The following is a 13192-nucleotide window of genomic DNA, read 5'->3' as shown; positions in this document are numbered from 1 at the left end:
AGGAGGCATTTGCGACACTATGTTTATTAAAACTTTTCGTCTTAATTTTTTATGTATTATCTACCCTAGAAGTCTGTCAGCGGTTTTTTGAATCAACCTGTATACACTCATAAAACATGATGCATAGTTTACAATAATAATTATTATCATTTAAAAAAATGAGAAATCCTATTTACTTCTAACCCACGGAATAATAACCTACTTTTGTTTGGTTGTTTTTAATAAGCGCGGGGCAGGTTCGCTGTTCGTGCCGACATATAATCGTTCTACTCATAAATCTAGTTCGTCATCATAAGCAAAACAACGCTTTAAAATTTTCCGTTTTTCTTTAGTTCCAGCGGGCCAACAAATATATTTTTTGATTACATCACAATAGCTGAAAGTCTACTGGACTTTAGAAAACCGAACATTTTAGAACCACGGTATATTGCAAATTTGAAAGGTTACGGGATCTACACTTTTTGTCTGTCCACAAAGCGCCCTCTAGAAAATTGTCCTGCAGCCTGCATGCATTGAGCATTACCAATTCGTCGTCCATTTGCGTTTTGTGCTTGAAGATGGTAAGTTGTTTGTCAATTTATTATCTGTTAATTTTTAAAACATCACTAAAATATCTACTTGAATATTTGCATTTTAATATTCTTCTAGTCAATATATTTATATAAAATTATATATTTATCTTTTGAATATAATTTAAAATGATGATTTAGAATTATTGTTTATGGTTTTATGTCCGAATACCAACATGTGGTCAGTATTTCTAGGGCGGTCTGATAACATAATTTAAATAACAATTTATTCATATTTAAACTACCGATGTTTAAGGCAACTTTTTGTTTTAGTCGCATCGTAAATTTAGCGCTCCCCGTCACGGGTCTATGGGTTTCTACCCCAAAAAGAGGTCTCAAAGACACCGTGGAAAAGTAAAAGCATTCCCTAAGGATGATCCATCAAAACCTGTGCATTTGACTGCTTTTATTGGATACAAAGCGGGCATGACACATGTAGTAAGAGAAGCTGATCGGCCTGGTTCTAGTAAGTAGTAATTTTACAATCAGTGATCGTCGTAAAGATGAAAGTTTTATAAAAACGTAATTTTTATTTTTTAGAGATAAATAAGAAGGAAATCGTAGAAGCAGTAACCATTTTAGAAACGCCTCCAATGGTTGTTGTGGGAGTTGTAGGCTATATTGAAACTCCACATGGTCTACGTGCTTTGGCTACTATTTGGGCAGAACATCTGTCTGATGATTGCCGCAGGCGATTCTACAAGAATTGGTGAGTGGTCAAGTGTTAACATAATTTTCTCAAATTAATTAAAAGAGATAAGTATTGTCATATCAGCCAGTCATATGTTGGCAGATTGTAGGAAGAATTTGATAGCCTTCTGAACAATTCTGCAAAAGATTCACCCCAAATGTGTTTTAAAAATGATACAATTCTAGTATCCACTTCACTTTAAAAATAATTCGAAAACTTTAATAGGTGACCACCATAGATCTAATATAGTATGGAATGTAGAGAGAGAGGGTAGGGGACATGTAAAGTGGGATGAAACTAGTCTAGGGTCACGTGACAGGGCACTTTCAGACTTATCATGGGTGATTTGCTATATCCATTACATGGTATTAAATGTTATTACGAATTTATTTATTTTATTATTGTTACTATAAAAAAAATAATAATTTCCTAATCAGAAATAGAGTTGCTTTTTAAATCAATGTAGCGCGATTTTATCCTAGACTTAGGGCATATTGCTGCCGCTTTCGCTGTTCATGTCGGAACAGCTAAAATGTGCAAAAAGTGGCCTTTGACTCGATCCATATACTACTAAATCTATGGTGACCACTTGCAGAGATTAAAATTTTAGTTCAATATTCTTATAGGCCAATGCGCTGATGGCAATAAAAATTGGAAAAGCGGTGTCTTGAATAACATTGCTATTGTACCAAGTGCCAATATTTGCGAGTAAAGTCACTGAATTTATTATTTAAAAAAATTGTTTTTTTAATGCTTAAATTGTAGCTACACGTTCTAGATTTTGCATTAGTGACTAGTGTTCTACCTGTCTGATTAGTATCAAATCAGATCCATTAAAAATTCTGCTGCTGTATGGCTGTCTATTAACTTATTAAAAATGAATAATTAATTACAGTGGACCATTGAATTGAAATGCTGGGATATTTGCTTCAAAGCTTAATTAGGTGTTTAAAATTTAAACAAATCATTACATTTTTTTTTACTTTTAACACATTAATTTCCATTGTATCAAAAATATTTCATAGAATATCCAGGGCGTCAAAGATCTGAAGTATTGGCCAAATTCCAATATCGTTCATTGATTTTCTCTGAATTTGAATTTCTATATCTGAAAGAAAAAAATTCATTTATGTGGTACTTCTATTTTTAAAACTTTCTTATGAGATGCATTTATCGATATAAATATAAATAATTAAATTTTTATCGATTTAACCAGAAATGGTAACTAATTCGTGGCTGACTGACTAATTAATTTGATATTCAGATAAGTAAAAATATTAGAATTTATCATTTTTTAATAAATGTTTCATTTCCTATGCAACTTTTATGGCAGTCACTACATAATTTTTGAAATAATCGTACTTTGTTAAATATTTACAGTGAAGATATTGATAATTGAGCCTTCATAAATGATTACAAGCCATGTGACCAGTGATTTTGTTTGGAGCAGTAATTTTATATCCGTGCTGGCCATTAAAATTCTGTAAAACTAAAAAATGATTAAAATAGAAAGATGATTACATTAAAATACAATGTTCTGTTTCACTCGCTGCGATTGGTGTAATTTTTCATGAGATACTATTCAACCAATCAACGATTACATTATTTCGAGCGTAGACGTAACGGTTTGTCATTGGTCATTGTAAACTAGTGATTAATATGCCAGATCTAGGGAATTTTCAATACCGGTGCCAATCGTGCAATGTTGAGTTGCCTAAGCTTGGTGGTAACATGGGTTGTAATTATTTATGAAGACTGCAGAACTTACATTTATTTAACTTCAATAAATTTTTCAAGTTTACCTGAAAAACCTATAAATAACAAGAGTATTGGTCTAAATTTGATATACACCTCAATATCTTATAAAAATGAACTACATTCCTTTTTTCATTTATAATACTACCAATTTTAGACTGAAAAGTTAAGAGCCAGTTAATGTTTTTAAAAATGTATAAAAAATTTTATTTCAAAGAAATTTACTAAATTTTGAGTAGTGTAAAAGCTATTATAGTACTTCACTTTTTCAAAATATGAAGCTAATATTGTTTTCACCACTTTATTTGTGAAATTTACAAACATTTTACGTAACAAAGGTCCATTTATTAAGTATTTTGTTGTACTATATTAACTTGTAATGTACAAAAATTAAATACCTTTGATTAACTTTCTGCAAAATCCTCCGCTGATAGCACGAGGGTAATACATTGTTCACTGCGCTGACTCAATAATGGATATCCTTTTGGATAACGAGTTCAAGCAATGTGTGACTAAGGGCAAAGTCTCCACTAAACTATGAGACGACCCCTTTTTGTTCTTGCAGATGAAGTAAAAATAAAATTCCTTTGGTGGTTTTTGTGAATTGAGTAATCTAATCCATATGATTCAGGTACAAGAGCAAGAAGAAGGCTTTTACCAAAGCCTCTAAAAAATGGAGTGATAACTTAGGAAAGAAGTCGATTGAACGTGACTTCAAGAAAATCATAAAATACTGCAAAGTAGTTCGAATTATTGCACACACTCAGGTTAGTATATATTTAAGGTAGATTATAGTTGTACAAATTATCTGAAGGAACTGATGCATGTATTTTGATGCGCATTTATCTCTTATCGTTATTTGTAATGGCATAAAATGCATGGGTAATAATTTAGTCCGCAATTAAATTGTCGGTATTATAGTATTTTAAAGCAAAACTCCAGTGGATAATTTATTATTGTTTATATAAACAGGAGAAATAAACTTGTTGAAATAATATATAATACATTAAAATAAATTTAAATAAACATTTAGTGGTCTAATTTATGATACTCACTTTTGAGAATTAAGAATGTTCTTTATTTAATATTTGTAACTCGTTTGGATAATCAGGTCATGATAGGAGAGAGGGTAGGGGACAACATGTAAAGTGGGATGAAACTAGTCTAGGGTCACGTGACAGGGCACTTTCAGACTTATCATGGGTGATTTGCTATATCCATTACATGGTATTAAATGTTATTACGAATTTATTTATTTNATATATATATATATAATACATAAAATATGTATAGTTTTATCTGCCGTCTTGGTCTGATTACTTAGTACCAGTTCAGCCAGCTCATAGGAGAAAAGTAAAAAGATATTTTTACACTGTGCATATACATAGTTGAATCGCATGTTTTAGAAAAGAAATTATTACATTAAATTTTTTTAAATAGAATTTTTATTATAATATCCAAACGGTGCGAAATATTTTTATGAAATTTGATATTCCAGGGTTTTTAAGGGTGTCAAATAAGCTGGTCTAATTATCTTTTGAATATTTCATAGAGGACGCTAGTTATGCTACATTCCTATTACATTTGAAGTTAAAAATTTTTTAAGGCTGGGTTTTTTATCATTCGGGCTCCAATTTCTAATGTACAATTTTATTTTCTAAAAATAATGTACTCTTGTTAGAACTTCCTAATGTGGATTGTTTTCGAGAAAAAAGGCTTAAAATATTACCAAGAATGTATGCGTTGTTTATAAGACAACCTTCAATAAGTTTTGACATAAGCTTACTCTGAGATAAGTCATTTATTTTATACACCGTAATATTGTAAGAGTTCAATTAAAAGCCTTTTTCTCGAAAACCGTCCACATTAGGGAAGTTCTAACAAAAGTACATTTTTAGAAAATAAAATTGTATATTAGAAATTGGAGCCCGAATGGTAAAATACCTAACCTTAAAAAAATTAGAACTTAAAAGGTAATAGGAATGTAGCATAATTAGCGCCCTCTATGAAATATATAAATAAAATAAAATATAGAAAAAAATAACTAGACCGGCGTATTTGGCATCCTTAAAAACCCCAGAAAACCAAATTTCATATAAATATTTCGCACCGTTTGGAAATTATCGTAAAAATTTTATTTAAAAAATTTTATTTTGTCGCTCTGGATATCGAAAACAAGAGGAAATAGACATATAGTTCATCGGACAAAAAATTCTTATTTTTTGTCGTACTATCACCCCCTGAATTTATGGGAGGTCTTTGGGAAACATCCTGTATATTGGTAATTGTATTCTGTGTAATTAAGTATAAATATGCAATGTTAACAAAATTTTCCTTCAACTTTTGATCGAAAATGCAATACCTGGCTAAAAACGTTGCATTTATTGTTTACTGAAGTTTTTGCTAAACTAAACTTTAAAAAATCTTTGACTTACTATTTTTAATGTAGCAGAAATAATTTAATTCAAGAGGTACAGGGGAAATGAATATAATTATCGTTTTATTGCCCTTTACTCATTAGTTAAGACATTTGGATGAGATAAAATGTTGACAAATGCAAATATTAGTGCAGTTAGAAGTACAATTCAATCTGTTTAAAAGTATACTGCCGAAAAATTTTATTTTAAATTCCTTATTTTATTCATCTGTTTTCTAGAAATAATATCTCGTATTGGCTACTTTTTTAAAAGTATTAATACTATACATAGAAAAATAATAATGAAATCAGTATTTCCTTCTCCAAATACTAGTGTCTTGTTCATTATCATGAAATTACTAACCCCACTTGGGAATTCATTTACTTTAGACATTATTATATGTGTTACATTTCGACACGATCAGTTATGGAGCTTACCCTCCAGCTGGTGGCATTGGGGTTTCACTTGATGGGATCCTAGCTACAGTGTCGTAGATTATGTGCCCTTCGGGAGGCACAGGGAGCATATTCCATAATCATTGTGTAGTCCCTGGACAGTGACACTTTGAAAAACCATGTTCGCTACAGCTTTTAAAATATAACCTCACAATTAAATAATTTTATTTATGGTACTGCCTTTTCATTGTTTGTTAATTTTTGCCGTAGATGAAACTGTTGAAACAACGTCAAAAGAAAGCCCATATTATGGAAATTCAATTGAATGGTGGTACTGTTGCTGATAAAGTAGCATGGGCTAGGGAGCACCTTGAGAAGTCTATTCCGGTAGGAAATGTATTTAGTCAAGATGAGATGATTGATTGCATTGGTGTTACTAAAGGCCATGGATATAAAGGTAACATTTAGTTGATACACATGAGGCTCTACGTAAATATTTAACAAAAGTAAAGTGAATGCTTTCATGACTTGTCCGATTAAAATTTTTCTGAGTGATGCCGTAATTTTTATTTTGCTTAACATTTTGAGGCCTATAGTGGGATCAAATCTTGTAGAATTTTACTTTGGTTATGTCATGGGAAAAGGGTGACTAGATGAGATTTTTCAGTATCATGTTGAATAGAATTTTACTATTACTTCTGTTGATTGGTGTTTACACGATCTTTTGTAAAAACATTTTCCATATTTTCGTATGCATTATCACATATTGATATTTAACATAAAAACTTAAGTATATTGGAAGGGATATTTAATATGACTTTTTCCCGCAAAATAAAGGAGACTATTTTAGAAAATATGTCACAATTTTCTGTTTTCTATATACATTTTTAATATTTATTTTTTAGTTCCAATTTTTCATAATCACAAATTTTTTATTATTATTTGAGAATTAAAAATATTAATTCACCAATTCTCAACTAATTTAGTTTTATTATCAATCTTTTCCAAAGTTCATTTAATTCATTGTGGGCTCAGTCTGCTAATTTTTTTTAAGGATTATCAAAATTTTTCTGTTGCTATATTTTTTTGTTAAAAAAAACTAAATCAGAAAATGCTTTAATTTTATATTTGCCCCTACATTTGCAGACATGTTTTTGACGTCACAAGGCAACAGTTCGTTTGGTATAGTTTAAAAATGACCGTCTGTTCTATTAGTCCAGACGATGTCTGTTTCAAAAAGCCATATTTGGGTGAATCGTATATCCATGGAGATTTTTGGGTTTTTGGCTTTCAAATGTCACTAGAAATGAAAATTTTTCTATGCACATAAAAAAAATGTGGGCTTAACTTTTAGTGGCACAATATGTTAAAAAAAATTCGAAAAATGTCATATTTTTCTTATTTAATTATGTATCTTTTCAAGAGTTGATTTTAGGCAAAAATGGGAGGAAAAAAATGTTTGCAATTAAATTTTTTACAAAACATGTTTAGTTACAAATCGAATGAATCATGATTATTATGGTAAAAATCGAAAAAATCGCAAAAATGTGGTTAAAAAACAATACTTTTTAGAGAATTTTTTGGGGTAATTAAATTGGGTATAGGACCTTTATACTTGGTTCAAAAAAACTTCATGTTATGTAGAATTATCACACCAAATTTCATCAAAATCGGTTCGATAGATTTTGCATAATAATTTTGCAATCCAGATTTTGAAAAAAAAATTGCCAATTTTCAAAATTTTGCACAGCAGAAACCAAGGTCCTTAGATACTTGAAAATTTAATCACACGTAGAAGGGCTCTCAAGCTTTCAAACGTCTTTCCAAGAACTTAAAACCTGCTTTAAAAAATTTGATTTGATTGAATATTCACAAAGTTCTAATTGTTTATAAGTACAAAAATTCGACCAATGTTTAAACAAGCGCCAGAGCTCTCCTAATTGACGGATTCGAATTTTTCAAAAAAGTTTGAAAGCTTGAGAGCCCTTCTATATGTGATTAAATTTTCAAGTATATAAGGGCCTTGGTTTTTGCTGTGCAAAATTTTGAAAATTTGCAATTTTTTTTTCAAAATCTGGATTGCAAAATTATTATGCAAAATCTATCGAACCGATTTTGATGAAATTTGGTGTGATGATTCTACATAACATGAAGTTTTCTTGAGCCAAGTATAAAGGTCCTACACCCAATTTAAATACCCCTAAAAAAATTCCCTAAAAAGTATTGTTTTTTAACCCCATTTTTGCGATTTTTTCGATTTTTACCATAATAATCATGATTCATTCGATTTGTAACTAGACATGTTTTGTAAAAAATTTAATTGCAAACATTTTCTTCCTCTTCCATTTTCGCCTAAAATCAACTCTTGAAAATACATAATTAAATAGGAAGAAAAATATATTTTCCAAATTTTTTTAACATATTGTGCCGCCAAAAGTTAAACCCACGTTTTTTTTTATGCGCATAGAAAAATTTTCATTTCTAGTGATATTTGAAAGCCAAAAAGCTAAAAATCTCCGTGGATATACGATTCACCAAAACAGATACCGCCTAGTCTATATAGGTAATGGGAAGCAAGAGGGGTATTCGGTAGAAATCATCAAGATACCAATTTCTTATTTGAAGCAAGCATAATTTGGCAACTAAACATCACCAAAATAAAAAAAAATTATACAACTTCTGTTTTGTTAGAAGATATTAAAATGTATCAAGTAAAATTCAATGATGATTAGTGGTATAGAGCCTTCTGTACTTCATAAATGATTACAAGCCACATGGCCAGTGATTTTGTTTAGAACAGTAATTTTTTTTCCTTCATGTTAGTAATTAAATTTTAGTAAAATTAAAAATTATTAAAACAATAAGATCAAGATTATAATAAAGTACAACATTCTATTTAATCAGCAGTGATTGTTGTAATTTCTCACGAGATTGTATTCAACCAATCAACGATCGTAGTATCTTGAGCGTAGGCATAACGGTTTGTTGTTAATTGTAAACGAATCATTAATATTGGTGATGCCAAAATTTAGAGGTCTTTTGTTACCAGGACCAGTGGTGTAATGTTGGGTTGTTTAAGCTCAGTGGTCATGTAGCTTGTAAACATTCATGAATGCTCTATAAAATAATAGCAGAAAATAACTTTTAAGTGTTTTTATTTCATTCATTCAGTGACATTGGTTTTCATATCATTTCTTGCTTTATTTGAAACTATATGTAATATTTGCAGTTAGAGAATAACTTAACTTTATAATCAACAAAAATGAATATTAATTATTAAATAATAGTGGCATTTTTTTTTTCAAACAATAATTGAGTTTTTGTCTGCCCTTGATTGGTAAAACTTCGTCATCAACCAGAAAATACATCTGCTTTAACTGAATTTTAGAGTGCTAAAATTTTAAAAATGTATTAATAGATTGTATGCTGCAGCAGTTAATAACAAAAATATGAAAATGTGAATTTATTTGTATAATTTGCATCATATTGCTAGGAACTTACTTTGTAGATGATAGTAATGCCATCTTCACTAAAAAAGTGTTTCATTTGCAGTTTTGTTTGATATACTACTTTTCTCCAATAATTTTTTTCTTAATCTCAAACAATATAGTATTGCAGTATTGCATTAAAGAACTTCTGTTTGAGGTTTTTTAAATTTAAAATTCCAGATAGTTAGATATATTCTTTCTTCTGTTCATTTAATTATAACTGCCCTAATTGTAGAGACCGACCTAATGTAATTTTTTTGGCTGAAACCGAAGCCAAACTTCGGTTTATGGGTCACCTTCGGCCAAAGTCGATGCCGAAACCGAAGATATTTTAATTAAAAAAAATATGATAACATAAAAGTAGGTCAAAAGTAAATGCATACTATTTTGGAAATATAATAATAGTATAATAAATAATAAATAAAACAACAAATTCTAATAATAAACATAAACCATAACGGGTATTCTAAAAAAGATGTAGAAAAATAAAAAGCATGACTGTCGAATATCGATGCGATGCTCTACGTCAACAACTTCGGCAAAAGGTTCGGCTTAATTTTGGCCGAAACCGATTCTTAGCTGAAGGCTTAATAAATAATGGTCAAATGTGGCCGAAGCTGATTAAATGGTCGGTCTCTACCTAATTGTGTTTTAAAAGGCATGTGAAATATGAGTAGGTACATTTTGCATATTCTGGGGGGAAAAAAATTAAAAAAATAATGTGATGAAAAAACATGGATTGTGCTTCTGATTTTATTGAAGATACCTCCATGCTGCCTTCCTCCTGACATATTTCTTTCTAAAATAATTATGTACTTTGTAAATGCCATTCAGTAACATTTTTATTTTATTAGGCGTCACCTCCAGATGGCACACGAAGAAATTGCCACGAAAAACCCATAAAGGTCTTCGCAAAGTCGCTTGCATCGGTGCATGGCATCCTTCTAGAGTGTCATTTACTGTTGCTCGTGCTGGCCAGAAAGGTTACCATCACCGTACCGAGATGAACAAAAAAATATACCGTATCGGAGTTGGAATCCACACAAAGGACGGAAAGGTAAGTCGACAGAATTTCACAGATTTCAGATTCATGTTATCAATCTTAATTTTTGATGAATGATGTCCATCTGCATGCCCATAACCGTTGAAATAAAAAATATGAATCCTATTTTCCCTAAAATGTATTTTATTAATTATATTGAATAAAGAAGAAATTTTCTCCGGAACCAAAAATCTTTTATATCTAAATTGGTATCCAGGCAAGTAAAAATTATTAGAAACGTTTTTTCTAAAATTGTAATTAAAAATTTTTCCTCGTGGTGGCTGCTGTATACTTTGAAATAATCGTAATAAATAAATAGTAATGATTGTGAAGTGGAAACTGTTGTAAGCTCTGTATCTTCATGAACTGGAAAATTGTTTCAGTCTACATGGGAAATTGGAAATATTAAAAATTTTTGGTTAATATTTAGTGTGCACCCTGAAAACTATATATATATTTTTTTGATACCTATATCAAAATCTCGATTTAATAGAACCGATCTGCCAGGGCCATTAAATTGGTAACAGAAGGGTCTAAAATTTTCTGTTTAACCAACTTTTCTCTTTTATGGTTCCAAAGATTCCAATACCACTTGTCACCAAAATCGCCCACACGTTTATATTTCTCCAAATTATAAAATTGTTAATTTATTAAATGAAGTATTCAAAGAAATTATGATGATAATTCATGAGCCAAAAGGATTATGAAATAATCTGTGATTATGAATGATAGGACTGAAAAATTATTGTAAACATGTGAATCTTTTCTTTATTCAAGTTTCCAAATAATTCAGTGGTGATTTTATTATTTTAGGTTATCAAGAACAATGCTGCAACAGAATATGATTTAAGTGAAAAGACTATTACCCCATTGGGTGGATTCCCTCATTACGGTGAAGTTAACAATGACTTTATTATGTTAAAGGGTTGTTGCATGGGGCCTAAAAAACGTGTCATCACTCTCAGGAAGGTAAGTTTCCACTGTTTCAAAATGTTGTAATAAAAAATAATTAATCTTCATTTATTTTTTACTTTGCAGTCACTCTTGGTACATACAAAACGTGTGGCTTTAGAAAAGATCAATCTGAAGTTTGTGGATACTACATCTAAATTTGGTCATGGAAGGTTCCAAACTGCTGCCGATAAGACTACGTTTATGGGTGCTCTCAAGAAGGATAGAGTTAAGGAGGAAGACAAAGCAACTGCTGCTGCGCCTGCACCAGCGACCTCTTAAAAAAATAGTTGTTTTAATTATTTGATTCAATAAAATGAATTGAAAATGATGTTTTTAATTTTCTATTAACCATTCAGGGTTACTGTACTTGAAGTAATGTGAGGATTTTTAAATTTGACATTACTTTGCTATGAAGATGAGTAGTATAGGACAAAAAATCAGAATTGCCCATCTAGAGTACACTTGGGTGTTACAGAAGATAGAATTTTTCATTTCGTGGGGCGACGACAAGAAAATAAAAAATTTAAAAAAATGTTCTTGTTTGAAGTTGGTAAAGCCATTTTTGAGAAAATCGCAAATATTTTAGAAGCTGAAATGCTTTCTGTGAGGTAGGTTAAACAATTTTGGGCCACAGTCCTGTTTTTTTTTTCACTAATATTTTGCCTGTGGAATCGGGATGTTGCATTAAATTTTTTTAAATATACACGGTGTGCCATTTAATACTGCCAATATCTGTGAAATGAATTTATTTTAGTTCAGGAAACTGGGGTTAGGTCTCTTAAATAACTTCAAATTGTAGTAAAAACTATTAGTTCAAATCTGTATAGATGGCGTGGATCCTAAAAAAATTTTTGATCCTTGGAACGTGGAAATGCAGTCCATCTGGAAAATCGTTAAATTTTGAGTAATTTTTGTAATAAAAAGTTTTTCCAAATATTTATTTGTTTTCGAGACATGTCAACTTTGATATGAAATGTATGATGTAACAGGAATAGCACATTGAGTAACAAGTGAGGAAATGTTGACAATAGCACTATGGCAACTTTTCCGAACGAGTTGCTCATAATTTCTATCACAAGTGCAAGTCATTATGGGACCTATAGCGTAGGGGGTTATATGCACTGAAAGTGCCATAGTACAACGGCGTGATGTTATTTTCATAGTGCAACGCTGGAGTGTTGTGCTGCTTAAATGCAGCTTGAAACGAAGTTGAAGCTTGATTTCAAGTTTGTAAAGTTGACATGTATGTAGAAAACCATCATACATAAAAATAAATGTTTCACTAATTTGTTTATTGATTTAGTGTAACTAATCTGTGATGCAAAATAAAATCTTTTTTTTTCCTTTTCAGTGTGAATTTTCCTTTTTTTCCTTTTCAGTGTGATTAAAGCAGCTGCTGAAAGTGTTCCCCTCCTTGTTTCAAGCACTTTTCACACCTGTTCCTCAAAGAATTAAAGACATTTTCTAAGATGCTCGGGGTATTGTTAATTTCACGAATCTTGTCTATAAGTCGAGCCTGCAGATGGTTTAAATCAGGAATAAGCAGTTCAAAAATAGTATTTTTAAGGTAAGGCCACAAAAAGAAATCACACGGCGTAATATCACATGACCTCGGTGGAAATTCATGTTCAGTATTGAGACTTATTAGTCGATTTTGGAAAACTTCCCTCAACAGATTCATCGTCTCGCCTGCCGTATGTGCCCTTGCGCCATCTTGTTGAAAGTAAAAGTTTGTAATTTCGTTTTCTTCCAGCTGGTTAACAAAAGGAGCGATAATTTCTTCTCTATACCTTTGCGCAGTAAGAGTACCATTAAAAAAAATAGGTCCATAAATCCTCCTTCGATTGAGAGCACACCAAACTCCAATTTTTTGAGCGTGTA

General features: G+C 30.8%; 1 protein-coding gene across 1 annotated transcript; it reads left to right on the top strand.

Moving 5' to 3' along the window:
- Window positions 1-463: 463 nt before the first annotated feature.
- LOC108916295 (60S ribosomal protein L3) lies at window positions 464-11639 on the top strand. The gene is made up of 8 exons (XM_018722509.1): window positions 464-560; window positions 843-1035; window positions 1110-1278; window positions 3647-3782; window positions 6098-6284; window positions 10170-10372; window positions 11171-11326; window positions 11396-11639. The coding sequence occupies exons 1-8, from the start codon at window positions 558-560 to the stop codon at window positions 11588-11590; spliced, it is 1242 nt and encodes a 413-aa protein (XP_018578025.1). The 5' UTR covers window positions 464-557; the 3' UTR covers window positions 11591-11639.
- The last annotated feature ends 1553 nt before the right edge of the window (window positions 11640-13192 follow it).

The sequence above is a fragment of the Anoplophora glabripennis genome, unplaced genomic scaffold, assembly GCF_000390285.2.
Source record: "Anoplophora glabripennis isolate ALB-LARVAE unplaced genomic scaffold, Agla_2.0 scaffold1806, whole genome shotgun sequence".
Taxonomy (NCBI): Eukaryota; Metazoa; Arthropoda; class Insecta; order Coleoptera; family Cerambycidae; genus Anoplophora; species Anoplophora glabripennis.
This window is presented reverse-complemented; position numbering and strand designations above follow the sequence as displayed.

What these genes read in the sequence shown, in the direction of transcription:
- LOC108916295 (XM_018722509.1), top strand. An exon ending in AGCTGATCGGCCTGGTTCTA is followed by an intron (nt 1,036 to 1,109) that starts GTAAGTAGTAAT and finishes TTTATTTTTTAG; the next exon opens with AGATAAATAAGAAGGAAATC. An exon ending in GAATTATTGCACACACTCAG is followed by an intron (nt 3,783 to 6,097) that starts GTTAGTATATAT and finishes TTTTTGCCGTAG; the next exon opens with ATGAAACTGTTGAAACAACG.